This window comes from Dermacentor silvarum, chromosome 11 (genome assembly GCF_013339745.2).
Source record: "Dermacentor silvarum isolate Dsil-2018 chromosome 11, BIME_Dsil_1.4, whole genome shotgun sequence".
Taxonomy (NCBI): Eukaryota; Metazoa; Arthropoda; class Arachnida; order Ixodida; family Ixodidae; genus Dermacentor; species Dermacentor silvarum.
Genome location: NC_051164.1, coordinates 116461771 through 116488409, shown reverse-complemented (window position 1 = coordinate 116488409; position 26639 = coordinate 116461771). Strand labels below are relative to the sequence as shown.

General features: G+C 47.6%; 1 protein-coding gene across 8 annotated transcripts in view; it reads left to right on the top strand.

Annotated features, from left to right (window-relative positions):
* Window positions 1–25760, top strand: part of LOC119433033 (histone-arginine methyltransferase CARMER) — a 145085-nt gene extending 119325 nt beyond the window's left edge. For 4 of the 8 annotated variants that reach the window (XM_049658449.1, XM_049658446.1, XM_037700185.2 and 1 more), the window contains 3 exons: window positions 1027–1188; window positions 1259–1371; window positions 22637–25760. In XM_049658449.1, the coding sequence (XP_049514406.1) occupies window positions 1027–1188; window positions 1259–1371; window positions 22637–22683 (322 nt within the window). In that variant the 3' untranslated portion in view covers window positions 22684–25760. The remainder of the gene's footprint in view (window positions 1–1026; window positions 1189–1258; window positions 1372–22636) is intronic. The other 4 variants (XM_049658447.1, XM_049658450.1, XM_049658451.1 and 1 more) reach the window with 2 other exon arrangements.
* The last annotated feature ends 879 nt before the right edge of the window (window positions 25761–26639 follow it).

The window sequence follows — 26639 nt, the reverse complement described above, 5'->3', positions numbered from 1 at the left end:
ATAAGATTGCTTGAAAATAAGTGTGTTGCTTGAATTCTTTGAAAACTTGTGTTGCGGGCAACTGTTGAACATTCAAAGTTATAAACTCTGCATAGGGGCTCTGCCATGGACACTATTGGGAAATACTGTATTTACTTGATTCTAACGCGCCCTTGGTTGTAACGCGCACAAATTTTCCATGAACAAAAAGAGAAGAAAAAAATCCTTTACAGTACCGCGCACTTGATTTCATACAGAAATACAACTTTCATTTGGGATTTCATTTGGAACTCCCAATGCACTAAAGTTGCGATGAATAAAAAAAAGTTGCAGTTTCGTCCGAAGGCAAAGCTTCAATTGCGATAGCAAATTAGTAGACAGGTGTAGAAAGTAAGGATAGTAGTTTTATCAGCCGTATAAACTTGTAAACATTCACTTACTAACTAAATTAACAAGCATGATGTCAACCCGCGTGGTTGCTCAATGGTCATGGTGTTGGGCTGCTGAGCACGGGGTCGCGGGATCGAATCCCGTCCACGGTGGCCGTATTTCGATGGGGGCGAAATGCAGAAAATAACCGTGTGCTTCCCAGGTGGTCCAAATTAATCTGGAGTCCCCCACTACGGCGTGCCTCATAATCAGATGGTTGTGTTGGCACGTCAAGCCCCAGAATTTAGTCTATTCAGTTAATAAAGCAACCTGGCTTATGTGTGTGATAACGACATCTGAACTTTTTGTAGAAAATATTGGTACAGAAACCCGTATGGGTGTTTCCCTCTGTGGCTTCATGCTCCTCTAGGGTGGATGACCATTTTTCTCTTTCGTGGAACTTTCTCCACTTGGCAGAACTGATTTGCAATGCTGTTATGTGGGCCTGTGTGGTACATATGTTGTGCCAATGACAGGGCCTGCCTCTGTGGTTGCTGAACTGACCTTGTTTACAAAACTTTAGGCAAAATACATGAAGCTAGCGCAAGCTACGGGTATGTGATTTGTATGTAGCCTGATGATGAAAAGTGCAGCAGTGTGACAGGAAGACCTGTGCAGCTGGCGTGGGAGCAGACAGTGCAGCAGCCAGTCAGCTTGTGATGAATGGGGTGCCGCTCATGAATGGCACCGGGGTGGTGGACATGCACGTGCAGCCAGCAGTGGTGGCGCAGCCACAGCAGCAGCCACTCGGAGTGCACCTGTCAAACGTAGTCTCCCTAGGTAAGAACTCAACCCCTCCCACTCCTTCCTCTCTACGTGACACACCCCCCTTCCATGCCCACACTTCCAGGGTCACTACCAAGCCCCGGTACTGTAAACTCAACCAAGACGGTCAACTCGAGAGCTCAGGCCGTGCCCACAAGCTCAATTGGTGGAGGCATCTCACCAGCCTTATTCAATCAGGTGGGTTTCAGTAGCCAAGAAAACTGATAATATCTGAGGCTTCTTTCATAAGAGATGCCATGGGATTTCACAATTAAGGACATTGTGAATTTTATTGGCGAGTGTGTGGCAATGGTTGCACCGCCATACACTGCTAGCAGCACTCTGCCACACTCGTATCTCTGCAAACGCAGTGGCCACTTTGCATGGTGGCATGCATTGTCGGGCAGCACATGGACGAAGGAAAGAGCCGAGGGAGTATGGCGTCAGACAGCCAGGCCTTCATCCTTCCTTTGAGGCCCGTCTGTGGCTTGAGGGTTGGAAAATAGGCCCTAAACATTGTTGCTAGAGCTTTCAGGGCATATTTTGTTTCATGCTAGGTTTCAGTGATGCGCATGTGAGCATTTGCTCGTGCCACACGCTCCATTCTGCTGTTCCCCATAATCTCTTCTCGCTCTGCTATGTGTGTGATGGCTAGGTAGATTACCACTTGCCAATGTATGAGCCAATTTCTAATAAGTATTCTTTTGTATTGTCACACGGTGACAAATGGGTAGAAAGTAAGAGATTTTTATACATGGGCTGTTTACAGCGTAGGGAAGCCAAGCTGGCGGAAGGGAAGCACATTCATAGTTCGGCTGATTGTAGAAGTGACCTCAACATCACGCAGAGTGCAGTCTTGTGCGCACTAATAATGGTGGCTTAGAGAAGTATTGTTTGAGTCAGGAAAGACATTAGACGCACTGTCCAGTGGCATAATGTCATTGCTAAACTGCCATAAAGCCTTGTGAAAGGCCGATACGACGACAGGTAGTCATAAGGGTCGACAAGATTAATAAACAGACAGTCGGCATCCTGATGGCACAACTTTGATAGGACATCAATGGAACACTCGGGTCACTGGCAATGGTGAAGTTGGGGCTTTGAGTGATGAGAACCAGCAGAGCGCATGGTGGTAAGTGATGGCAGAAAATGTACGGACATAAATGTTGTAGTGGAATTTCATGCCAACCCAAACTAAAGCGAGGCACTCACAGTTGGTGGTTGAAAAGCTCTACTTTCATGGTAGAAGGTGGCTGGCATGGGCAATGGCACATTGTTCATGTTTGCATTGGGCAAGTACTGAGCCTATTTTTTAGTCACTAGCATAGGTACAAACTTCCATAGAGGCAGTAGGGTCAAAATGTGACAAAATTGGCTCTGTTTTAGGCCATGCTGAACATGGTGGTGAAGGTAGCGGTTTGCTCATGGCCTTATGAAAAAGGAGTGTCCTTAGGAATTTCCTGTTCGCCCCTATTCCCATAGATAGTAATCGATAGCCTGATTTCGATGGTTGCAAATTCGTATTTTGCCACTTTCCGAGCGCCCTCGGACAGCTTGCACCATTTATTGAATTATTTAGAAACTGTTTAGTCAGTTTCCAGTTTTCTTTTACCAATGCGCACACATTTTCAAAGCCCCTCCGGAGATAAAACAGGTGTGGCCGGCACAATGAGCGCTTGTAGTTTTCAAGATGGTGTCAGCGTTGAGCGCTGCTCATGCACAGAAACTTCTCATTTCTAGTCATTCTAATGCATCGGCGTGCAAGTTCTTGAGCTTCATCATCCCATGGTCGTCATGTAGTCATACCATCGTCGCCACTGCTTGCACACATTTGGTTCGTCTATTTCTTTAAGAAATGCTTCACATGACAGATAATCAAGGGTGGTTTCTGCCTTAACTTTTTTTTATTCCGAGTATACGCGATGCCGACTGCAAGAACCAGGCACAGCTTCAGAGCTGCTGTGGGCTGATATAAAGATATCCTGCATTTTCTAAAGGTCACAGTTCTTATCTGCCGGGTGTCAAGATCCTTCGGTCGGAATCATTTGCCAGCGGGCACACAGGGAGTCGACCTCAGCATGGCACTAAGGCTAGTCACTAGGGTTAACGTTTCTTTTATATCAAGCAATTCTTTACACTGAAGAATACTTGCTAAAATATTCACAGGCCGCTTGCATTGAAAATGTATATTCTGAAAATTTTTAAAGGTTTTTCTGTGCAAATCAGCAATGACGTTTTTATATAACCTCTTTTTTGTGCATAATTTCCCAGGTTTCTTTTTTTTTTTTTTTTTCAAGCTTTTTTAGCAAACATGTTTGGGACTACACTTGAACCTCGTTATAACGTAATGTGATATAGCGAAATAACGGATATAACGGAAGTAAATAAAATTCTCCTTAACATCTTCATAGAGATTCATGTATTTAAAACCTCATTGTAACGAAGTACATTTGACCTGTCAATGGATATAACGAACTACATTCCTCTACCTGACAAAAAATACCCGAGCGTGGTGCGTGAAGTATATCGCTCTACACGTAGTTCGACACTCATTTGGCGCGGCTGTTCAAAACCCCCGTGTCTAGCAAGCTTTTGATCTCACGGCCACGCGTCGTCGCGCCCGGCTGCGCCAACCTCCTCGCTCACCCAGCGGGGGAGACGGTGCCAGGCGGCGGATAGCCCTCATTGGATAGCAACTGCACAGTCGGCGGTCGGTGAGGAGTGTAGTCGGTGTATTGTTCACGTCTACCTTGTGCGCTACGTGCTTTTCAACATCGACTAACTTCGGTTTCTGCGCACCGCTAGCACCGTGCACTCTCACAGCCTTTGTACGGCCGCATCACCGATTTTGCAACAATATTGATGAAGAAATTAGGAGGCAAAAGCGCAAGACTATCTCGTTACAAGAGAAGGCAGCCATTATAAAGGCTGTTGAGTCCAGTACAAAGAAGTCTCAAATTGCACAAGACATTAATATCGCGGTCAGTATGTTGTTCATCACACTGGCTAGACGGGAAGTGATAACAAATGCTGTGACCCATGGTGTAAAAGGAAGCCGGAAGAAGCTGCATTCAAACCAGTTGAGGATGCTGTATTCAAATGGTTTTTAAACGCCAGAGCCACGAATCTGACAGTAAGTGGAGGCATTTTGCAAAGAAAGGCAAGAGACTGTTGAACTTGTATTATGGGGTATGACGGTTTCGTTGCCAGTGCTGGCTGGCTACAGCACTTCAAGGAACGGCACGACGTCGTTGGAAGATCTCTATCCGTCGACGTGGAGTCTGCAGCGGCATGGCTGAAAGGAAGTGTTTGATCCTTGCAGGAAAAAATACTCCAGTAAAAAACATCTTTAATGCTGATGAAACTGGGCTCTTTTTTTCCTGTGTTGCCAAACAAAGGTCTAGCCCTCGGAGGTCAGCTGTGCCACGGCGGGAAGCACAGCAAACAAAGAATTACTGCGCTTCTTTGTGCGAACATGGATGGCTCTGAGAAGGTGCCAGTGCTTCTTGTTGGTAAAAGCTCATTGCCGCGATGTTTTAAGAGGAAGCAACAGCCGAAAGTCCAGTATGTGTCCAACTGCAAAGCATGGATGACGCGTGATATCTTTGCAGTATGGCTGCGAAACTGGGACGACCACCTACAGAAGCAGAACTGCAAGATCTGCTTGCTTCTTGACATCGGCACAGCCCACCACACAAGTGCTGCGCTACGCAACTCCGAACTTTGTTTTTTGCCACTGAACTGTACGTCACTTACGCAGCCTCTTGACCAAGGCGTCAGTATGTCCTTCAAGGCAGGCATCAGGCAATGCCTAAGTGGCATTACAGAGGGGGTGGGTACATTCTGATTAGACTACCGCAAGAGCCTAATTGATCGCATACTTCTTAATATTTATTTATTTATTTATTTATTTATTTATTTATTTATTTATTCCAATACCCTCAGGGCGTAAGTGGCATTGCAGAGGTGGTGGGTACATTCTCATTAGACAAGCGCAATAATGTAAACAACAACAACGCTATGATTAACAGAGCCGTTTAACAGGTTTAACAATACCAAAGGTCTTGAATGACAATAACGTTAGCAATGTTATTATACATCAGGGTGCGTACAGGTCCTTGAAATCCTTGAAATTCAAATGCGCATTTTCAAAGCCCTTGAAAGTCCTGGAATTTTTTTCCTTCCTTGAAAGGGGCCTTGAATTTCGTGAGCAATGCACTCTGATATCGACATTGCGACCTCCTTTCTGTGATAGATCGGCGTCGATCTGACAAACTCCCCATTTCAGAAACAATATGCCGGCGCGAGCACACATGGTTCCGTTTTGCAGAACTGCACAAAAAAAAAAAAAAAGGCATCATCGCGTCAAGCCGGAGCGGAGCGAGAGACCCGTGCCTGCTGCGCTTGGTGCTGGCTCAGCTTGCAGTATTTATAAAGCCCCCGAAACTTCGTGTGAGAGGCTTTAAGTGTCTCCGCTGCTTTCCTCACCCTATCGTTCGTTACACTCCTCGCCAGTGGGTCTGCCTTGTCCCACTTTCACTCTTGCGCGCGAGGTGAAGCTAGTGAAGCTAAAGAGAGCTATAGTGGAGCAACTTTACCACTGATGCTCAGTGCCTTTGGATGGAGGTTTGTTATATTATTTATGATAATTGTGGGGTCTCATACGTGCTCTTGGGACAAAGGAACGACAACACAGTGGTGCAAACAAACAAAGGGGCATTTATTGCGCCTTTCATACACTAATGCACGCTAGCCGAATTACTACCAATAGAACATTCACATGGGCGCACGACAAATCAAGGAAGTCCGACTCACCGCGACCCGATAGCGAGCGAATATATTCGCCCCATGCTGTGACACCATCACCTAGTCGTTCACGCGAACGGTGGCGCGTTCGAACGATCCGTGTTCATCCATACCAGTGTCCTGCTCTTAGCCTCACGAGACGGTCACGCGAAGCGAGCCGGCATACGTGCGAAGCGTTCGTATGTGTTGGTCGCCGATCCCAAGCCAAAGAGCAAGCGCCTTCGAACTTTTTGCTCCCAAGTCACCCCGCCGTTCGGTGGCATTAGCATCGCGACACTCGCGCCATCTCTCGCAATGCGCCGCAACCACTACGACCACCGCCGGCGCTAGACGTGAACTATGCGGAGAAAACAACATCAGGGGACGCGCGAGAGTTGCGCATTCCCACATAATATAAGTGCAATAACGTTACCGAATTTCGGTCTATAATTCACACCTTTGTATGAGACTGCCCCACAAAACGGCAGTTTTTCTGAGAAAAAAAAAAACGTATATAAGGCGCACCTGTTCTTTCGGTAAGTGATTGAAAAAAAGCTAGTGATGTTTTGCTCCGTGAAAGCGGGCCACACGCAAACGTATGGGTGCCATATATTTCCACTCCAGGCGCATTTCTGCCGTCGTGGTGGCTGCGATATTCCGTATAAAGACCAAGGGCGATAACATCGTCCCCGCGCGCCGTATGCTGTATGTGCGAGTGAAAGCGTGCGACAGTGAGCCGAATCGCACACAAGGCAGGAAAGCGGGAAGGCAGCCCGGGAAGGAGGGGGGGCTGCCTGTACTTTTGTAGCAACTGCGTAGTTTGCGCAGCGGTGCGCACCGTATCTTATCTGTAGATGTTACGACTTCGGGGTAGAGCGACTCGCGGTCGGCCTACCGCCGTTTGTGTTGCTGCTCCATCGTTTTCGTATGGCGCTCGGGGACTTTATCACGAGAACCCGACACCTCAATAGTACGCACAGAACCCGTCGCAATTACGTCAACGAGTGCGCTTCGCGTGGCCATAACATCGGATCCGATTTTGACGGCACTTCATCCGCGAAAAAAAAAAAAAACATGCACCGTTCCATAAGACGCACCGTCGAAAAATTCAGAAGAAAAACAAATGCGTCATATACATCGGAAAATACGTTATGCTGAATGTTTTGGAAATATTTGATGAAGCAACCCAGCTGATATATACTGCAGAAGCCTGAGCAGCTGTTGTGAATGTTCGTTGTGGTAACTTTTAATATTGCGGACTTGAGAAATGATCAAGACAAGACATGTTTTACAAAATTGCAATATACATCTACAGTAAAAACTCGATAATTCGAACTCAGTTAATTCGAAATTTCGGTTAATTCGAAGAATTTGAGCGGTCCCGTCATTCTCAATGCTAATTCTACCGGATAATTTGAATGGCCCGCGCGGCTCTATTCAGATAATTCGAAGTTTCCGGCTAGTAGCAACGTGCGGCGGTTAGGTTAGGGCGCTCCGTACAGTCGCCAACCGATTTTTTGAGCTCGTGGGGACTGAAAAATAGTCCGGAAAACTCGTTCGGCCGAAGAAAAAGTTATTAGTGCGGCTTAAAAAAAAGATCTCTAATAATGCCCTGCCTCATACTACGCTTGGAGGGGATCGACTTGCTTGGATTTGCGCAGCAGTGACGTCGTCTCTGTGTATAGTCGACACGAACGTCACCGCGTTGGCCAACTCCGTTGGAGATCCAAGAAACGAGCTTCGCACCGCTTAGCTCTCGCGAAGGGACAGGAGGTAGCACCGATCACTGAGACATGGGTCTCCGAGACACCTGCTCAGTGTACACGCCACGTTCAAAATAGCAACCGAAACTTCAGAAAAAAAAAACTATTAACAAGCGTGGTGTCAGCGCGCACGAGCGAGCGCGGCCGCCGCAGCGAGCGCAGGTTCGTGCGGTCTATCGCTTCAACGGAAACTGAGCGGCGAGAGCACAGCGCATACAAAAGGTCAGAGCCGTCTGGAGATTGCTTTCAAGGTACGGTGCGCGCGAGTAGAGCGCGAGAAACCGCTCCGCCGCTAAGTACGCAGTTGTTAGAAGAGTAGAAGTCCCTCCCCCCCCCTCCCTCCCTCCCTCCCATACCCCCACGGCCTTTCGCACGAGGGAGAAAAGAGAGCTTTAGCATTGCCGTATTACGGTACCGTATTACCGTTCCGTACGAACGTACCGCGATGACCGAAAACATTTTAGCTGCGTATGTGCTTGATGCGGACGGTAACTTGATAATGATGATAGTGGCTAACTTTCTGGCTTTGCCAGTATGCAAGGACTATGTGCTGAGCGCGAAATATTAATTTTGGCGAATACTAGAAAGCTTTTGCTTGTCCATACACATATTATTCTTTACGGAAGCGCCAGTTACGGCAAACGTGGACGCCAGTCACGAAGCTCGTGGCGACATCTTGTGACGCTTTGTCCAGCAACACGTGAAACCTTTTTTTTGTTGCATAGGTGTTTTTGTCGGAGCAATATATAAAAATAGAACTGTTTGGTATACATTGCACAGCTGGCGACACTTTACACCAGTAGATAAGTAGAATATAGTTTATTACTGCAATAAAGACTCGGCGCCCCCTCTAAGTAAATAAAGTATGCGTCTCTAGATGGCGCCACCAACCCGAAGTGTTTTTTTTTTTTCTCTTTCCACTCTTTATGTTGTTTCTTTGCTTGGTTTTCGTCTATATTAATCTTAATTTTTTTCTCATTCGGCGTGAGTATATTACTCGCCTGTTACAAAGGGTACGGTCACAAGTTCAGTTCAGCTCAAGTTTATGCTTTCGGTTAGAAGGGTTGTCATACGTGCCGTCACTTCGCCGCGTCGCAGAAAGTGAATTAAAGTTAACTCGTTAAACCATGGTGAAAAACACACGCGAGACGCGGACATGCACGGCATGGACTCTGTGACCGACGCCACTTGCTCGCTATGTTTTGGTTGGTCCGGCTCGGCTCGCAAAACATGGTACGCATGTTACCGTTTGTGGTAGAGACTCCTTACCGTCAAGTACGCCGTACAGAAAGTCTTTCCGTACGGTAAAGTGCGCGCATGCGCAGTCCTCGGCCGGTACGGTATTACCGCGCTCCGCCGTGCGTTCGCTCTCCATGAAAGCGCGCGTCCTCCGCACGCTGTCACTCGCACGCGCGCAGCGATGATTTTATCGCCCTTGGACTTTGATGATTTTATCGCCCGTCGGCGTCGCCACCTCAGGGTGGCGACGCCGACGGCGAAAATCCGCTTGAAGTGTCCATATAATTGCTGTCGCAATAAAAAGACATCCCACAATAAATGGTTACAACGATAGTGTTGAGCGCATATACTAAGAAAAAAGTAAAAGAGCAGTACTCTGGAGCGTTTTGTCAGCCAAGGAAGAGCGGGCATGGCCTCCGAGACTGGAGGATTGCGCGAGCTCTATTGATAGCGCACGTTCCAATCTTGGAGGCTATACTGCGAGCCACTGGAATCTAAGCCAGTGCAAAATCCAACATGGCGGCCTCCAAGATTGGGTAGTGCGGCTAGAGTGACCTAGAATATCGGAGAGTGTCCAAAGCGCTGGCTCCGGTGAGGGCCTTTTTCTGTGAACTGCCGCGCCGCTGCTGCTCCGGACCCGTGGGCTTTTCGCGCTCGCGAAGCGCGCGGGAAGCGAGGGTCGTCTGCTACGCGCTGTAGTTTTTTGCGTTCATATTCCACGCAAAGCTCTATTTACCTTCAACAGTGTGGTGCTGCATGTAGCTTACCCATCTTTGAGGGTTTCTTTGTGCTTGGGAAGCAAGATAATGCAAAAACTAACCTATCAAACTCATCAGCGCGGCCTAGCTCCGGTGCTAGAGTTCGAGAACGGTATTATGGTAACTGTGCGTGCGTAGAAACGCGTTAAATGAGCCCGCGCAAGGAAAGAACTTAAAAAAAGAAACGTTATTTGCATAGGTACGGGGGCAATAGCACCATGCTTGCAAGAATAAGAGTAACGAAAAAGTAAATTACTCGCGCAGTCAAGTGAAATACTTGACTGCGCGTGCAGTGACTGTGCAGTGACAAGTGAATACGCGTGCAGTGACCGCTTCGCTCCCACTACGCGCTTTTCACTCACGGTCAGTAGTGGTGTAGAGTCATATGCATATGTATTTATTCATGCATTTTTTAGCCTCGACAATACTTGATTATGAACAGAGCGCAGTAAGAAGGTGTAAGGGAAACAAGAGAAGGAGCAGAGATGGCCCTAACGCCGCAATATTGTTGGCCTATTTCGCTTCAGAGATTGCATACAGGAACAATTCTTGGTGTACACTATCTCTTCAATACAACTTTGCGCATCATGTACCTTAACACTTTCGTGACCGCGGGAAAATCGGTAGTTTTCGGGTAGTCTGGCTATTATTTTTTTTCCTGCCACAGGAAATGATTCACGTTGAAGTGTATGGTATCAAATTGTAGAAGAAGAAATTATCTTTCCAACGGTATTAATTTCAAACAGCATATTTATTAAAAATACTACGAAAAAAATTATTAAAACAAAAAAATCGCATCAAGAACGAGAAAGATCGATAAAAACATCAATGCTGCTTTGCACAAAAAAAAAATATTTTAAAAAATCGAAATATACATTTTCAAGAAAAGGGATATATGCAATCAGCCTGCAAATATAAGCTCTGTATCTACAAAAGTTCTTGAGGCACACGGGTACACACAGCACTTCGGAGGGCGATTCCAAGGTGCACTCCCGGCCGTCTTCGTGGACAAAACTCGAGTCTCTGCGCGTCCGCCGCTAAATTATCCCGTCCGAACGACGTTTACATCTTGCAGATAAGAACTGTGACCTTTAGAACACGCCGGAAATCCTTACGTCGATACGCGGCAGCGATAACACGGTCCGAGAAGAAAGCAAAACTGAACGGCGGATACCCGTCGATGTTCCGGGGCGGTTTGCCGCACTTTCTTCGTCCGTAATGAAGTCCGACGAATCGAAGTCGTCTTCCGAGTCTGTGCTGCTGCGATCATCCGCAAATTCGAGCCCAGATGCGTCGGAAACCGTCGAAACTCGCCGTTTCCATGGAGCGGACGCGCGCGACGTAGATGCCAAACGACGAGCGCTCGTCACCCCGACTATGCAGGCGCTTTAAAAATCCCCGCGCGGTGGAAAAGAGAAACACAAAACCGAAACCGATAAAATAGTCTCTCTTTTAACCCGCTCGATGGCGCTAGCTGTCCGGAGCGCTCGGAGAGGCGCGAAAATTCAACTTGTACCATCGACAACATACTGTCGACGGGAATAGGCGCGGTCACGAAAGTGTTAATGTTCACCATGAGCCAAGTTTTTTTTCAAATTCAAACATTCGAAAGAAAATCATTCGATCCAGCCAATGTAGCTAAACAAATATATATATATATATTTTTTTTCTACATTGAAATGAATAGATAGCTACTACTGGCCTAGCCATTTACTAATTTGTTATATAAAAGTTATTACTGCAATAGCCTTGTTTTAATAATCCGTGAATCCTCTCTGAAATTACCAACATGTAACTTCTCATTATATCATAGTTATTGCGTAACGTGTGAGTTTTTACGTAAACTAACAAGCATTCATGGCGCGTGACGACGTTTGTGCTTGCATTATATTGAGTGGAAAATCGTCTTGAAAATTACTGTCTTTGATGCACTACAAATATCGCTATTGATTCTACATATCCCTAAAATAGTTACCTTCAGTAACAGCAAAAAATGATAAGTTTGTGTTCTGGTGATTTGTTGCCTCTTTCATTACGTAACTATGAGTACGTAGTTATTGAACAGTAAGTATATATTTGCTGTGTACGAACAAGCGAGCATACGCAATACAAATTCCTAAAGTTACTTTCATGTTAAAATTCGCTTAGTGTTTGCGCTCTTGTAACACAATTGAAGACGGAAGATGAGTTGCACATACGGAATCCATCATGTTCGTTTTCTGACGCTTGCTCATAATTATGAAACGAGGCATACGTATACAATGTTGCACTGTTAGCAATTCATTTATTTTGGTTGGTCTTGTTTTTTGCCGCGTACATTTTTCCCGTACCCTTTACCTATACACGCCGTGCTATAGCTTGTGGCTTTGGTAGGTTGTACTGCTAAGTTCGAGGACGCAGGTTCAATTCCCGGCCACGGCGGCTTACATTTCGATGGAGGCGAAATGCATAAAACACCCATGTACATAGATTTAGGTGGACATTAAAAAACCCCAGGTGGTCGAAATTAACGGAGCCCTCCACTGCGGCGTCTCTCATAGCCATATTGTAATTTTGGGTTATAAAACCCCAGAAATTATCATTATTACCCTTTACATGTGCTCTCAGTTCTTCATGATATATGGTTAAGTTCAACACGTTGAGATCGAAATAGGCATTCAACACGTTTTTATCGTCACACCCACAGCATTAAAGGGATTTGTGGCCGTCGTCATATGACCAGACGTCATATTATTATCGTTAATCGTGACGTGAGTGCAAGTATGTCAAGTTACTAATGCCATGATCCATCAGTCATCTTAGTCTCACATTTGTGCCTTTCCACACTATACTTTGGTATATATACCAAGTGAACGAGCCGCGAGAGTTACGCGGTTTGTATTTATTTTTGGTACCACGGCATTGGTCAACAGACACATCCCGCTTCCCAAGAGCCCAGTTAAGGATTTCGCCTTAACAAAGAAAAGACAGAGCGTGGGATGCAGTCTTGTAAAGCAAATTGAATGCATGAAATAAAATAAAGGAAACGATAGGGTCTAAAAGCGTTAGCAAGAGCTAGACATATCTGCTAGGTTGTCTTGGTTATTATCGTGGTATCCAGCTTTTATTTTCTTCTACAGCACGTTCACGTTGCTCATTCCACGCATAACTAAATGAAGTAAGCGCGCGGAATGCGTTACTCAAACAGCCGTGTAAGCGCGGACCAAGCGAGCTAGAAGGAAATAGACAAAATACCCATATTCACAGCCGGCAAACGCGTTCTCTGTGCGGTTAGTCACTGCGGTATTACCTTGCGGTGACGTGGTACTTAATATATTCCAAATTATCGCGATGTCTGCTAATAGCAACCAAAAAATCAGGCTCATAGCAGACGCCCGCCACCTTGGCGCGGCTTCCGCAGCGGAGAAAGCCCACGGGTCCGATACAGCAGCGCCGCGGCGCGGGAGTTCACACAAAAAGGTCCTCGCTCCTCCCATGCATTCACGCGGCGCTTTGGACACTCTCCCATATTCTAGGTCACTCTAGCGCGGCTCGGAAAGAGTGATTTGGTCCGCAAAATAGAACTTTGGGGTCTGAATTTGTCCGAAAAATTGGGTGTGAAAATGCAGGAACGGAACCCTGACAGTGCATTTTTGAAGTCCGCAATATCCAGCAAGTCCAAATTTTTGGAGTAAAGCACCACCACGCCGCTTTCGCGGCAGTTATCGATTTCGTGAACATCGTCTGCAACTTTGTTGAGTGCAGTGCGGGTGATATTTGTATGCTACGTTTTTTGAGCCAGCTGGAGAGCATGGCACTAGGGGCGGCGAACCAGCGCACCAAGTAATCCCGCATCGGTGATTACTTCGAGTAATTTTTCTCGGACATGGAAAATAAAGGTGATTTATTTTTGCGGCAAGTTCTTGCTTGTTTTCTTTTTTTATTAGTCATTTCGGTTAATTCGAAAATCCGCTTAATTCGAAGAATTTTCGCGGTCCGGCGACCTTCGAATTATCGAGGTTTTACTGTTTGTTATAATATAATGGATGTGTAGCAGGACTACACTGAATGGTTTGGAAATGTTCGGTAAACTTGCCCAGTTAATACTTGAGATTAAAGTGACCTAAGTCACCAGATGTGGGCTCGTCATGGCAGGCAAGAAGAATGTCGTCGCGCATGTCAGTAGGTATGACGGAGGAGAAGGTAAGGTTTGCCGTTGCTGTTCGAGTTTTTCTTATACATGACACCATTTCGAAGGCAGAAGGACGAGAGACTGCGAGAAAGGGGTCGAGGTATGGGAGAGTTGCGTCCTTCGAGGTTTTCGATGATTGCGTGGATTTCAGCATCCTCGCGCTGTCGTACGGTCAAGTCCGTTGCGGTGAGGGCCCCAAGGAATCCGCTGTCATCTTCAGCGGCCGGATCACAAACATCAGTGGGTGCACGCGACAACGAATCAGGATCTTCGTGCTTGCGGCCTGATCTGTATACGATGGTCAGATCGAATTCTTGCAGACCAAGGCTCCATCGTGCGTGTCGCCCAGCGGGGTCTCGTATATTGGTCAACCAGCACTATCAATGATGGTCGGTCACTACTTTGAAGGGGCGACCGTAGAGGTAAGGCCGAAACTTCATGGTCGCCCATACCACTGAAAGGCACTCTTTCTCTGAGGTGGAGTAGTGTGCTTCTGCGCGTGAAAAAGTACGGTTGGCATAAGCTATCACGCACTCTGTGCCCTCTTGGTGTTGGACCAGGATGGCGCCAAGACCCATGTTGCTGGCATCGGTATGGACTTCAGTATCTACGTCCTCGTCAACATGAGCAAGAACTGGTGGTGTCTGCAAACGCTCCCGCAGCTCGATGAAAGCCGCGTCCTGCTCTTCATTCCAGGCAAATAGTATATCTTCTCGTGTGAGGCGAGTCAGAGGTTCGGCAATCTTAGAAAAATTGGCGATGAATCAGCGATAGTATGCGCAGAGCCCCAGAAAGCAACGGACTGCTTTCTTGTCACGAGGAACAGGAAACGAGGCTACGGCGGTGGTCTTGTCAGGGTCAGGCCGAACGCCATCCGCGCTCACAACATGGCCGATAAACTTAAATTCTATATAACGGAAGTGGCATTTCTCTGGCTTCAGCGTGAGGTTAGCGGCGTGGAGAGCGTCCAGCACTCTGCAGACGATTCAGGTGTTCCTCAAAGGTCGCCGAAAATATGATGACGTCATCAAGATAAACGAGGCAAGTATGCCACTTCAGACCGATGAGAGCAGTGTCCATCATTCTTTGGAATGTCGCAGGTGCAGAACACAAGCCGAAAGGGAGCACTTTGAATTCATACAGGCCATCCGGTGTAACAAAGGCAGTTTTCTCGCGATCTCGCTCATCAACTTCAATCTGCCAGTATCCGTTTTTCAAATCTATAGATGAAAAATACTTGGCGCTTTGCAGTCTGTCGAGTGAATCATCGATGCGGGGCAGTGGATAGACGTCTTTTTTAGTCAAGCTGTTTAGCCGCCTGTAGTCAACGCAGAAACGTAGCGTTCCGTCCTTCTTCTTCACGAGGATGACCGGCGATGACGAGGGACTTTTGGAAGGCTGTATAACATCGTCCTGAAGCATCTCTTCGACTTGCGTATGTATTGCGTTCCGTTCTTTGGCCGAAACGCGGTAAGGCTGTTGTTTTATGGGCGAGACGTCGGTATACGTAATGATTCGGTGTTTTGTGATGGGCATCTGACGCACCTTAGAGGACGAGGCCAAACATTCTTGGAACTGAAGCAACAATTCATGCAGCGCTATTCGTTGTTCCTCCAGTAGAGTCCAATTCATGTCTACTTTGCCAAGTGATGCAGTCGCGGCCCCCGGTGTCGATTGGAGAGCATTGTCCAGTGATGCAGACGTAAAACATTCAGCAATCTCCGTTATGGGGTAGGCGAGAGCGATGGCAGTGCGACGTAAAAGGTGACGGTACTCATTACTAAAATTCGTCACAAGCAGTGTTGAACGTCCGTCACGAAGCGTGACGAGGCTGCGAGTGGCGCAGAGACTTAGTGTGAGCAAGAGCGACAAGTTGCCTTCAGCGACTGCCTCACCGTCACGTAACTTGTCGCACACGACATCAACGAGGACACTCAAACGCGGGGGTAACGCGACGTTGTCGACATAAACGCGAAACGTGTTGAGATGGCTGTCGTCGGTTTTGTCTGCTGCTCTCCCTGTTGAGAAGGTCACGATGCGCTCCCGCAGGTCGATAATAGCGCCATATTCCCGTAGAAAGTCGATTCCCAGGATGATGTCTCTGGAACATTCACGAAGTACAAGGCAACAGGAGAGAAACGTACGTCCATGAATGCTAACTCTGAGTGTGCACATACCAAGTGGGATGACTACATGTCCGCTGGCAGTACAAATTTGTGTTGTGTACCAAGACGTAACTACTTTCTTCAGGTGTGTCGCTAGTTTTCGGCTCACGATTGAGTAATCAGCCCCTGTGTCCAATAACGCAGTGACTTCATGGAGACCATCGAGCACCACAGGTATATCTAAAGACAGTCGGCTTCCAAGTTCAGTTGTCGTCGAATCACTGCCGGTACCTGGTCGCGTCGCTGGGAGGCCTTGCTCGCGTCGATTATCAGCGGCCTCTCCCCCGAAGGTCGCTGTCTTTAGTTTTCCTGTCTAGGGCTTGGCGAACGCCCCTGCGCCGCCACTGGGGAGCTCCGGGAATTTGGGGGAAATCGTCTCGGCGACGGTGACCGTGACTGCCGTCGCAAGGGCAGTGGCATGCGCTGTTGAGACAGGTATTCTTCATTGGCTCTTGGTCTTTCGCCAAATCTTGACCTTGGAGAGTCAACGGCAAAACCCTGATGTCTAAGGTGGCGATACGGGCATTCACGGTATACATGTCCAGCTTCGCCACAGTGATAACACAGCGGTCGCCTGTCCGGTGTGCGCCAGACGTCCGATTTTCTTTGAAGCGGTTGGCGGTTCTCCAAGTGCTGGATTGGTTGCACTGATGGAAGTGTATTGTGGGGCGCACGAAGCGTGGAGAAGCAGGAATATACCGGTTCGCAGCTTCCGCGTATGATGCGCGCTGAAGCTCCGTCGGCACAGGTGGTGGGACCTCACTGTCAAGCGGGACTTGCAGAGCATGCTGTACCTCGTTCCTGTTGAGGCTGGATATGGATAGGTTGAGGCGGGCAGTGAATTCTTTGCAGCTCGTTGCGTACCACTGATCAGATGAGGTCGCAGAGGGAGTCGATGTTGATGCTACCTCCGGCAGCTCCGATCTGATCCATCGATGACGCGACGCTGATTTGCCGGTCGTACACTGCTGACCGCTGCTGAAGCACTTTTTCCATCGTCGTGGCTTCCATTAAGAACTCGGCCACAGTCGTCAGGGGACTCCAAACGAGGCCAGCGAAAAGCTGCTCCTTAACCCCTCGAATTAAGTGGCGGAGCTTCCTATCTTCTGCCATGTCTGGCTCAGCGCGACGAAAGAGATGCGTCATGTCCTAAACGTACATCATCACACTTTCATTGGGCATTTGGATGCGCGACTGAATGGCCCGCTCGGCACGTTCACAGCGATCAGCATTGGCGTAACTTGCCCGCAGATGACGACAAAAGTCGCTCCACGACGAGAAGGGTTCTCGGTTCTCGTACCAGGTGCGAGCGCCATCCTCCAGGCTAAAGTACACATTTTTTAGCTTGTTCGCATCGGTCCACCCATTGAAATCCGCGACGCGTTCGAACTGAGCCAACCAGTCTTCGACGTCCTCAAGGATGGAACCATGGAAGACTTTTGGCACTTTCTGTAGCCTATAGTGAGCAGCAGTAGTAGTGCCTTCCATACTGCTTTGGTGTGTCGCTGACGTAGTCTCGGGAAGAGGTCCAAGCTCAGGGGGCAATCCTTGGACTCTTCGGCTGGCCCGGTGAACAGGTGTTGTCACTGCAGGGACAGGACTACGAGGAGGTGTGTAGGACATTTGCTGGAACTACCCCGCACCTCCACCAGTTTGTCGCGTGCAACAGAAGGCCTTTATAGCAAGAAGGACTGCACCAGCAGAGACGAGCACTAGCCAAGAAGATGGCTGACCCCGAAACGAAAACTTCTTCCTCTCTCCTTTCCTGAATACTGGCTCACGCTCACCGCAGCTTGTGACCTGGTGGCAATACATATGGTATCCTTCTGACGTCTTCTTGCGTTCTGCAATATTGTCTTCTGAAAGGCAGCAAACAGGGCTACAGCCAAGTCCAGCTGTGTGAGATTGATTGTGATGCCTAACCGCTGCCTCAAGAGCACACTTCCATCCTCCACGAAATTCTGCATATATAGAAATGAAGGTCTTCAAGTCACGTATGAGACGTTCCGCTAGGGCATTTCCTTCCGGGTGGTCTGGTGCTGAAAATCTCAAAGTGATACCCTTTTCTGCTGCCCACCGACGGAGCCTCTCCCTGCGGGAATGCAGGTCCATTATCAGAAACAATCACCTTGGTGTGTCTAAATGCCTCTCTTTCCATCAGTGCAATCACACTGTTTGCATCTTCTTTCCCGGGCTTGGCCGCCGCCATATGTGTGCACTGGTCAACAGCCACTACAAAAGACCGAGTCCAGCGCACACCCTCCCCTTTCTTTTTGATTTCAGCGAAATCGAGATGGACGACTTCAAAGGGGACATCTGAATACAAAGGAATGACCATCTGGTTTCCTTTTGGGCGGAACTTGGCTTTGATAGTCTGACATTGATGACAGGTCTTGACGTAATTCTCTACATCAGCTTTCATGTTCTTCCACGTAAAACGTTTCTGAATCTTCCAGTAAGTCCGCCAAAAGCCATCATGCTTTCCGTCGATTAATTTTAGTTCTTCAGTGTCTTCCCATACACTTGCGACGTGTGCCCCTTGGTCATTGTTTATTGGCGGTATGTGCAACCTTGAAAACGCGTTCGCGTCAGGTAGCTTTTCACCAGGTCTGTGGCTAACATCAAACGTGAACTGCTGAATTTTGCGAATCTATCTTGCCACTCTTCCCTTCGGTTGTGTAAGGCTCAGAGGGTATGTCAAAGCCCGATTATCCGTGAAAAGCTTGAACCGACGGCCCTCCAAAGAACTCCTGAAGTATCGTAACGCCAGCACTACTGCTAAGGCCTCCTTTTCCGTGATGGTGTAATTTACTTCCACTTTTGAATAGGTGTAGGAGTAATAGCCAATGACCTTTAACTTGTGGCTTGTGTTTTGGCTGGAATCTTGGTATAACACTTTTCCTGTGCCATAATTGGACGCGTCAGTGCAGAGCTCGAAGGGTTTGGCGAAATCAGGTAATATCAGGATTGGATCTGAAGATATTGTGCGCACCAGTTCTTCATATGCACAGTTGCACTCATCGCTCCACACAAAGGGAACTTCCTTTTGAGTGAGCCTTGTAAGACACCTGGATATCGCCGCAAAGTCTTTCATGAATGCCCGAAAATGTCCTGCCAATCCCAAGAATATACGCAGGGAGTGAACATCGTAGGGCTTATGCATTTCCTTGATTCGCTGGACGGACTGTTCCTTTGTCGTCTTCGTGAAGCCGTCCAGGACTCTGCCAAGGAACACCACCTTTCTCTGAAAGAATTCACTTTTCTTCTTGTTTATTTTCAATTGTGCTTTGCTCAACGCTTCTAATATTTGAGAGACGTGGGAACAGTGCTCTTCTTCGGTACGGGAGTAAATGATGATGTCATCGACATAAACATTGCAGAAATCTCCGATGAAATCTTTAAGTACCCTGTTCATCATGCCCTGAAACCAAGCACACGAGTTCTAACTGAATGGCAGACGGTTGTATTCACATATATCAAATGGTGTTATAAATGCCGTGTACTTCTTTGATTTTTCCTGGAGAGGTACATGCAGTAACCTTTACACAAATCGATTTGTGAGAACTATTGGCATCCTCCAGTATCATTAATAATGTCGTCAATCAAAGGCATAGGGAATGGATACAGTTCTGTTTGGGTGTTGATTTGCCAATAATCAGTACAAAGTCGCAGTGAACCATCTTCTTTGAGAACAATAGTTATAGGAGATGCAAAAGGTGACGTTGAGGGCCTTATTATTCCAGCGTTCAGTATTTGTTGCAGCTCTTGTTTCAGCCATACTTTCTTTCCATGAGAAATCCTGTAGGCTCTCTTCCGCACAATAGTCGTGTTGCGGAGTTCAAAAGGTACCTTGGGTACAGAAGCTGCAGGTGGATATGTATCGAGGTATATAAGTTCGGGAAAAATTGTCCATATGTCATTAGCGCATTTGGCATTCCTCATCTGCGGCGGTTTCTGGACACTTGAAACCAGGGGCTCTAAAGTCACTTCATCTTTCCAAGAAATGTTCATTCGTAGGTTCTTCATGTCGGGTCTTGATAGTATAAACAAGAATTCGACATCACGCATAACCAGCGCTTCTACTGTGAAGTCCTCCCCAGCCAAATGTATACTGACTCTTGTCCATGTGTGCAGTGTTCGAGATGATCCATCGTAGCTCTTAACCATTACCACTTTACCTTGTCGCATGTCATCTGCCTTTACCGTGGTTTGATTAATCAGACTTACTGAAGCTCCTGTGTCGACTAGGGCACTTCCTTCTTTTCCGTTAATAAGCAGTGCCGTTTGTAAAACGTTTAATCGAATCAAGTAGACAGCCTCGTTTTGGTTACAAGGGTGGGGCTGTGCACCCACGTTTATTCGTTTTTTGTCTCCTTGACGTCTCGGTTGCTAGGGAAACAGTCAAGAGCTGCACTTCTGGTGGATGCTGTCATCGCTGTCGCTGTATTATCCAGATGAACTCTGGCTGGATGGATCCAGTTGTGCTGTGCAACGGGCCCAGGGGCTTCATAGTAAACGTCCTTAAGACACCCCAGTAGGTCTTCAACTGTCTTGGACGACCTTATTTGCACTTGCCTTTGGCATTCCTTTGTCATACCGTGGATGACTAACGGTACAATAGACGACTCAGGCAAAGTAGGATCTGCTAACAGTAACAGCCATATCTTCTCGTAGAAATAGTCAATTAGTGAACTTGAGCATTGCTTGAAAAATATAGCTTTGTCCCATCGGTTGACCGGGTTCTGTTCAAAAGCCGAGATAAAACTCTCTCCAGTAATCCCAGGCGTTGTCTGGATGGTCTGTTATGCGGAGCTCATACCATTTCTTGGCATTGTGTACAAGAAATAGCCTCATATTTTGCACTTTATCCTGTGACGTCACCCAGCAGTTCTTTTCACAAGCATATTCAACCAAGTGGTTGCCGACGCGGTCGTCCCATCGAACATGTCCGGCTTCTCTAATTCAGCTTTGGGACCATTGTTAGCGTGCAAAATCTCTGTTAGCATAGCAAGCAATTCTCCATCTTGCTCAATTTGAGATGCCTGCACTTTCAACATCTGCTCCATAAGCATAGCAATGTCCTGGTTATTGTCATATCGAAAGGGCTTGCTACTTGATAACTGTCCGAAGTGCTTTTCATAGTCGGACGTTTTGATATTGATCTTCCACATACCTCGGCTGACGAGATCCGGCTCGGTGACGTCGCTGTCTCTTGGACTTCGACTTGTTCTTCATCTTTGGCTTGGTATGACGTGACGTACGGTTGTCCTGCTGTAGTAGTACCAACTTGTACTTCTATCCACATCCTGTCGGGCTGCGCCAAATGTAAAATAAGGGATCCGAGACTGGTCAACTGTTTACTGTTTTCATTCGATCATCTTCTTCTTCGTCTCTCTCTTAACTTCCTCTTCTTCTTTTGACCAGGACGTTACAATGGATGCATCTCGTAACAATATGGATGGATGGAAACAATTTTATTCAAATCCGGCGAAGTTTAATGACCCGGGCTCAGGTTTTCATGAGGGGACTTCGAGGCCTTGCCTCGTCGCCGCCTCCCGGGCCCGCTTGACTGCCCACTCTTGTGTCTTGAGGTTGGAGCTGCGCAGAGCGGCGGCCCACTTCGACGCAAGAGCCTCCAGAGCTACTGCCATTTTCGCTGCTATAACAGGACACTCCCACAACATGTGTGAGAGTGTCGCTCTAGTTGCCCGACATAACTTGCAAATAGCACTCGGGTATTGCGTGGGGAAAATGTGCTGCAATCGCACCGGACTGGTGAAGGTGTGTGTCTGCAGTTGTCGCCAGACGACTGCCTGGCAACATTTCAGTTTGGGGTGAGGTGGGGGCAATATCCTCCTGCCTAACTGGTAGTGCTTGGTGATATCATTATAGCTTACTAAGCATTCTCGCGTGTTTCGCACCAGGAGGTCCGAACTCGAAGAGGGTGTCTCAGACTCTGCGTGGCGAGTCAGTTCTCGCGCAGAGCGGTGTGCCACCTCATTCGAGTTAGGGGGGCCCTCGTCGGTGGGGGTGGCGACATGCGCTGGGAACTACATGATCGCGGTGCTATCGAAGTGCTGTCGACCAGCTTTCCTTAGGATCTGAAGAGCTTCGGAGGCAATGTGCCTCCGTGCGTAGTAACAATATGCTTTTATGACTAAGCTTCAAAATCGTCACATGATGCTCCCTCCTAGTCTCTTTTGTTCCTCCATGAAAGAAGATATTTATCTTTTGGTCATTTAAAGGGTACTTGTGTGAGATTAGCATTACAAAACTTAGTGCTGTGAATAACAAATTCCTTAAAAAGGTTGCTTGACATTGACATGTGTCACTTGAAAAAAATCAAAATTTATCAAAAGTTACTTTGCGGATGCCCTCTTATATTGTGGCTACTGCAGCGAATGAGCTCATTAGGACAGTTCCGCGTGTATTTTAGATGAGGATACTCTGGTTGCCGCTTTTGTTCTTGGTTGTGCTTGTTTATAGAGAGTTTCCGTTATCTTTTCTGAAAGTATGGGGCATCTGCCCTGTCATAGCTTGAATGATAACTGAGCAGTTGTGTTTTTTCTCCCCCTCGTGCAGCAACAGGTGCTCCTCAGCAGCAGCACATCCCAGTTCCCTGTAAATAGCAGCCTCATGATTGGAGACTATGTCACACCAGGCAACATCCTGATGCCCACCGGCACCTACAAGAACTGAGCGTCATACTCTCTGCTGGCAGTCGGTGCTCGCACCACGTGGAAGGCAGCTGAACTGGTTGTCGTGGAACAAGGCTCAAAATTTTGCCTCATCGGCGTCTTGTCTGCGCTGCCGCCGTGCTCTCCACATGGTTGGTCGGCCATAGCTTCCACTGTCAGGCCCCCGGTGCTGCAGTGGTGCCGTTGCAGGGGTTACATTCAGCACAGCAGAGCACAGGGGGGCATGCTGTGGACAGGTGGTCTTGAAGCTGTGATAATTGGCCCACCACAGGTGCAGCGCATAAGCCTTTGCGCACACACACTCGAGCGCAGGTGCACTGTTCTTGTAACTAATGAATACGGATTGGCTGTGGGGCACACCTTGTAGCAGTCTGTAAGTGGAGCATTCATGCTCCATAATTTTAGAGCCTGAATGGTTACCATCATTTGGAGATTCAGCTTTTCAAAATGCTAGCATGCAGCGTGATTCCTGAAACACGATATCTGCTTTAAAGTTTAATGCCACTTGACTGCCTTTAGAAGATGCGCTATCCGTATTGCCACAAGCTGTGCATCTCCCAAGGATGGTGGGCTGTGCGTCCTGCCCTTTTTGTCAACCTGCTGAGTGCTGTATCTGTGTGGGTTATCACTGACTGTTGCATAGCTCTGGTCCCAAGGGCTGTGCTGCTTGTTCCCTTGGGGCTCTGTTGTTCTGAGTGCTGGATGTTGTGCTACCACAGGACCAGCCACCATGGTGGTGCTCTTCGCATCACACGGGTGGTTGGTCACTGCCACAGTGAGTGAGTGAGTGAGTGAGTGTGTGTGTGCGTGTGCACACGAATACACTGTGTGTGCACAACAAGGGCCACTTACTCTGTTCCTGTCAGCTGCAGAGTTCACCAAGCGTGCATTTGTGCTGTGGCTTTGGCAGCTGATCCACTGTACTTGCTTGTACTGGTGGCTCGCTCTCCTTGCTATGCACATAAAATGGGCATTCTGGGTGTACACTGATGGTCGTATCTTCAATTGTTGAACCATCTCCAGCTTAAGTGGTGCTCTTAGGCCTGCCATTCTCCATTTATTATAGTCTCTTACCCAGAGGGAAACGGCCATCTTTGCAGTTTTAATATCTAGAACAGATAGCCACCTTGTAAATGTTTGAGTATAGAGAGTTCAGTTTAGCTTGAAGCTGAAAACATGGGTACAGCAGCATCAGTAAATTTTTGCGTAGTGACTGAAGACCTCATCTTCACAACTCTCCAGTGGTATGGTTTACAGTGTGTGCCCTGGTGCAAGTACTCGTAATCAGTGTTGTTTATAGCAACATAACAGTATCTTCACAAGTGTGGACTACTAATGTGTAGTTGCCCTTTGCTGTCTGTGGCACACACCTCCTGCCCATGCTGGCTGCTGCACCACAATGCCACTATTCCCCTCCTCCATGTAGTTGTCAGAGGCTCTATCCCATTTACCAGTCTCGCTGCTTGTTTGGCTCCTGTTGTGTACTCACGGTGTTCCTCTACATTGGACGAACCTCCGACACAGTTAATGTGTTTGCGTGCATGTTCATGTATGTATATGCGTGCACGCATCACAGCTGCGCTGTAGAGTTGGCTAATGCTGTGTTACAGCTTCTTGTTTTAAGGAGGCTGTGAGCCATCAAGTGTACATGTGTATGTACATGTCTTTTTCTACACTTTCTTGTGTAGCTTCCTTTTCATTATTTGTATGGTGTTTGCTGTGTTCTTTCTTGGCAGTTGACCCAGGTATGGTGGAACAGTGCTCAAATGTTTTTCCGTGTCCTCCTTTTCTCTCTGGGTTCTGGTGCACTTTCAGTGTCTTGCTTCAACCCACGGCAGCTGGATGTGCCAGCTGCTGAATCGAGATTAATCGCCTGCTGGCTCATTGCTCATGCTGCTGTGCATTCTAGTATGCCAAAGGCAGGTGGTATCAGCTTCTCCTCGGAGATAAAATTCAATGGTGTTACTGGCCAGTTGGGACACTAGCCTGGCAGTGTTTTAACTGCTAGCTGCCAGATAAATGCTTGGAACGAATTGTGTATCAGAAGAATGGCATCTATTCTTTTCCTGGTTCGAGTCCATGTAACTAATTGCCAAAAGCGTGTCTGAAATGAAGATGTGCCAGCCTCCAAATTGTGTAATATCATATTTGCACTAATATAACATGTTTGCCGTGCAAGTAAATTACCAGCTTGGTCTTGCACCGTATTTGGGACCATGCTCCAAATACAAGACGTCCCCCCTCCTCCCATTTCACGTTGAAAGATATGGTGAGCTCAACCATCTGGTTGCACAGTAAAGCTAATGTTCCAAGGAACCACGGTAAGCGTCTGCTCATACGGCTCTTTAGGGTAGCAGCACATTGTGATCCTGATGGCAGCGCAGCATGACACATCTTTTGTTTCACCGGTGCATGCTGCAGTGCTGCAGCAGATCATGCACCGTGCAATGCAAAAAATGGTTTTTGAGTGTGCACTTACGGGTAAAGTATGTATTTTAATTTGCACTAACTTTTTAGTATTATATTTTTTTTCCCATCAGAGGTACCCCTTGAGTTACATTCATGCAAACGTGTTATTGAAGGAGGTGGCATAAAAAGTCAAGTTATTTGATGCGTGTTTTGCCATGCCAGGCCTAACTAAGCAGCATTTCTTGCATAGTAACTGCTGGAAGCTTGTGTGCGTGTTGGGCACATATTCTGTAAACATTTGTAAATTAGCATCCTTCTATTTCCCTAGGAACGAATTGCTGTTGTGTCCTTTTAATTTTTCAATGTACTGTAGACAAAGGAAGAGTATCCCTTCCAGCAGTGGGGGGACTGTGTTTCCGTGGGCTCACGCAGAGCTGGCCACTGGAATGGATAGGATTGAACCTGTGATATGCTTCTTGTCTCTGGCAGAGACTGTGAAGTATCTTGTATAAAATCTGTGTGTGGCATTCTCGTGTAGGGCGCCAAGAGCTCATTGAACTCGAGTAAATCTTGCAATAAATCTGCTCATTCGGCTCATTGCTTCTGGTGCGGCTGATTACTTGACCTCCGCCAATACACCCGTGTGTATCTGCCTGCTGTGCAACCAGATTTATTGCACTTGGTGAACCTGAATGTTTCCCGCCGAGAAACGTGAAGTCTCCAGCCCAGCTGCTGCGGTGATGTGGACTTGACAGTGAAGGCAGTGATGAGCAGGGGGTGCTTCCTCACGGTTTATCACCCTCTGCGTGCAAAATACTCCATAGCCAGATTGTAAGTGGCTTGACTTGCCACCTTAGGGATGCCGAGCAAATAAATGTCCACCTGTGCTGAGGCCCCCGCGGGTGCACTGTCGCTGTCTCGCAAGCACAAGATCAAAGGTTTGATTCTAGACTTGCATTCTGATGGGTGTGCAATGGCAGTGATCCCACTTCTGCGCCAACTGCGCCAAAGTGCGCCAAATGGGATGTACTGCGCCATCCTGCTACAATCAACGAAAATTGCGCCTAACTGCGCCAAACAGTCTCGGGTTTGACGGCGCCTATCGCCGACAGTTACACCACCGGGAAATTAAAACGTGCAACGTGATGATAGGGCGAGCTTTTAGTTGTAAACAGGAGTCGAAACAGCACTAGCGCGTGCGTCCCGATTAACCCACAGCGCCACGCACGGCGCAGACGCGGCGCGTCTGCCTTGCAAGGCGGCTCGACGGCAAAGTGCGGTTTCTGCTGAGGCTCGTGGCTTCAAAGCGCGGGAAATAAAGGGCTACCCTAGCGTGCTTCAAAGATAGAGGGGCGTCCGACGGTCGGATCTGTAGCCAACCGCTTTCTTTTTGGCTGTTTTTTGAGCTTCACGAGCACGGCCCGAAAGATAAGAGGCACCAGCTTTTCCGCCGGTATTGCCGCAACCACAAACAGCGC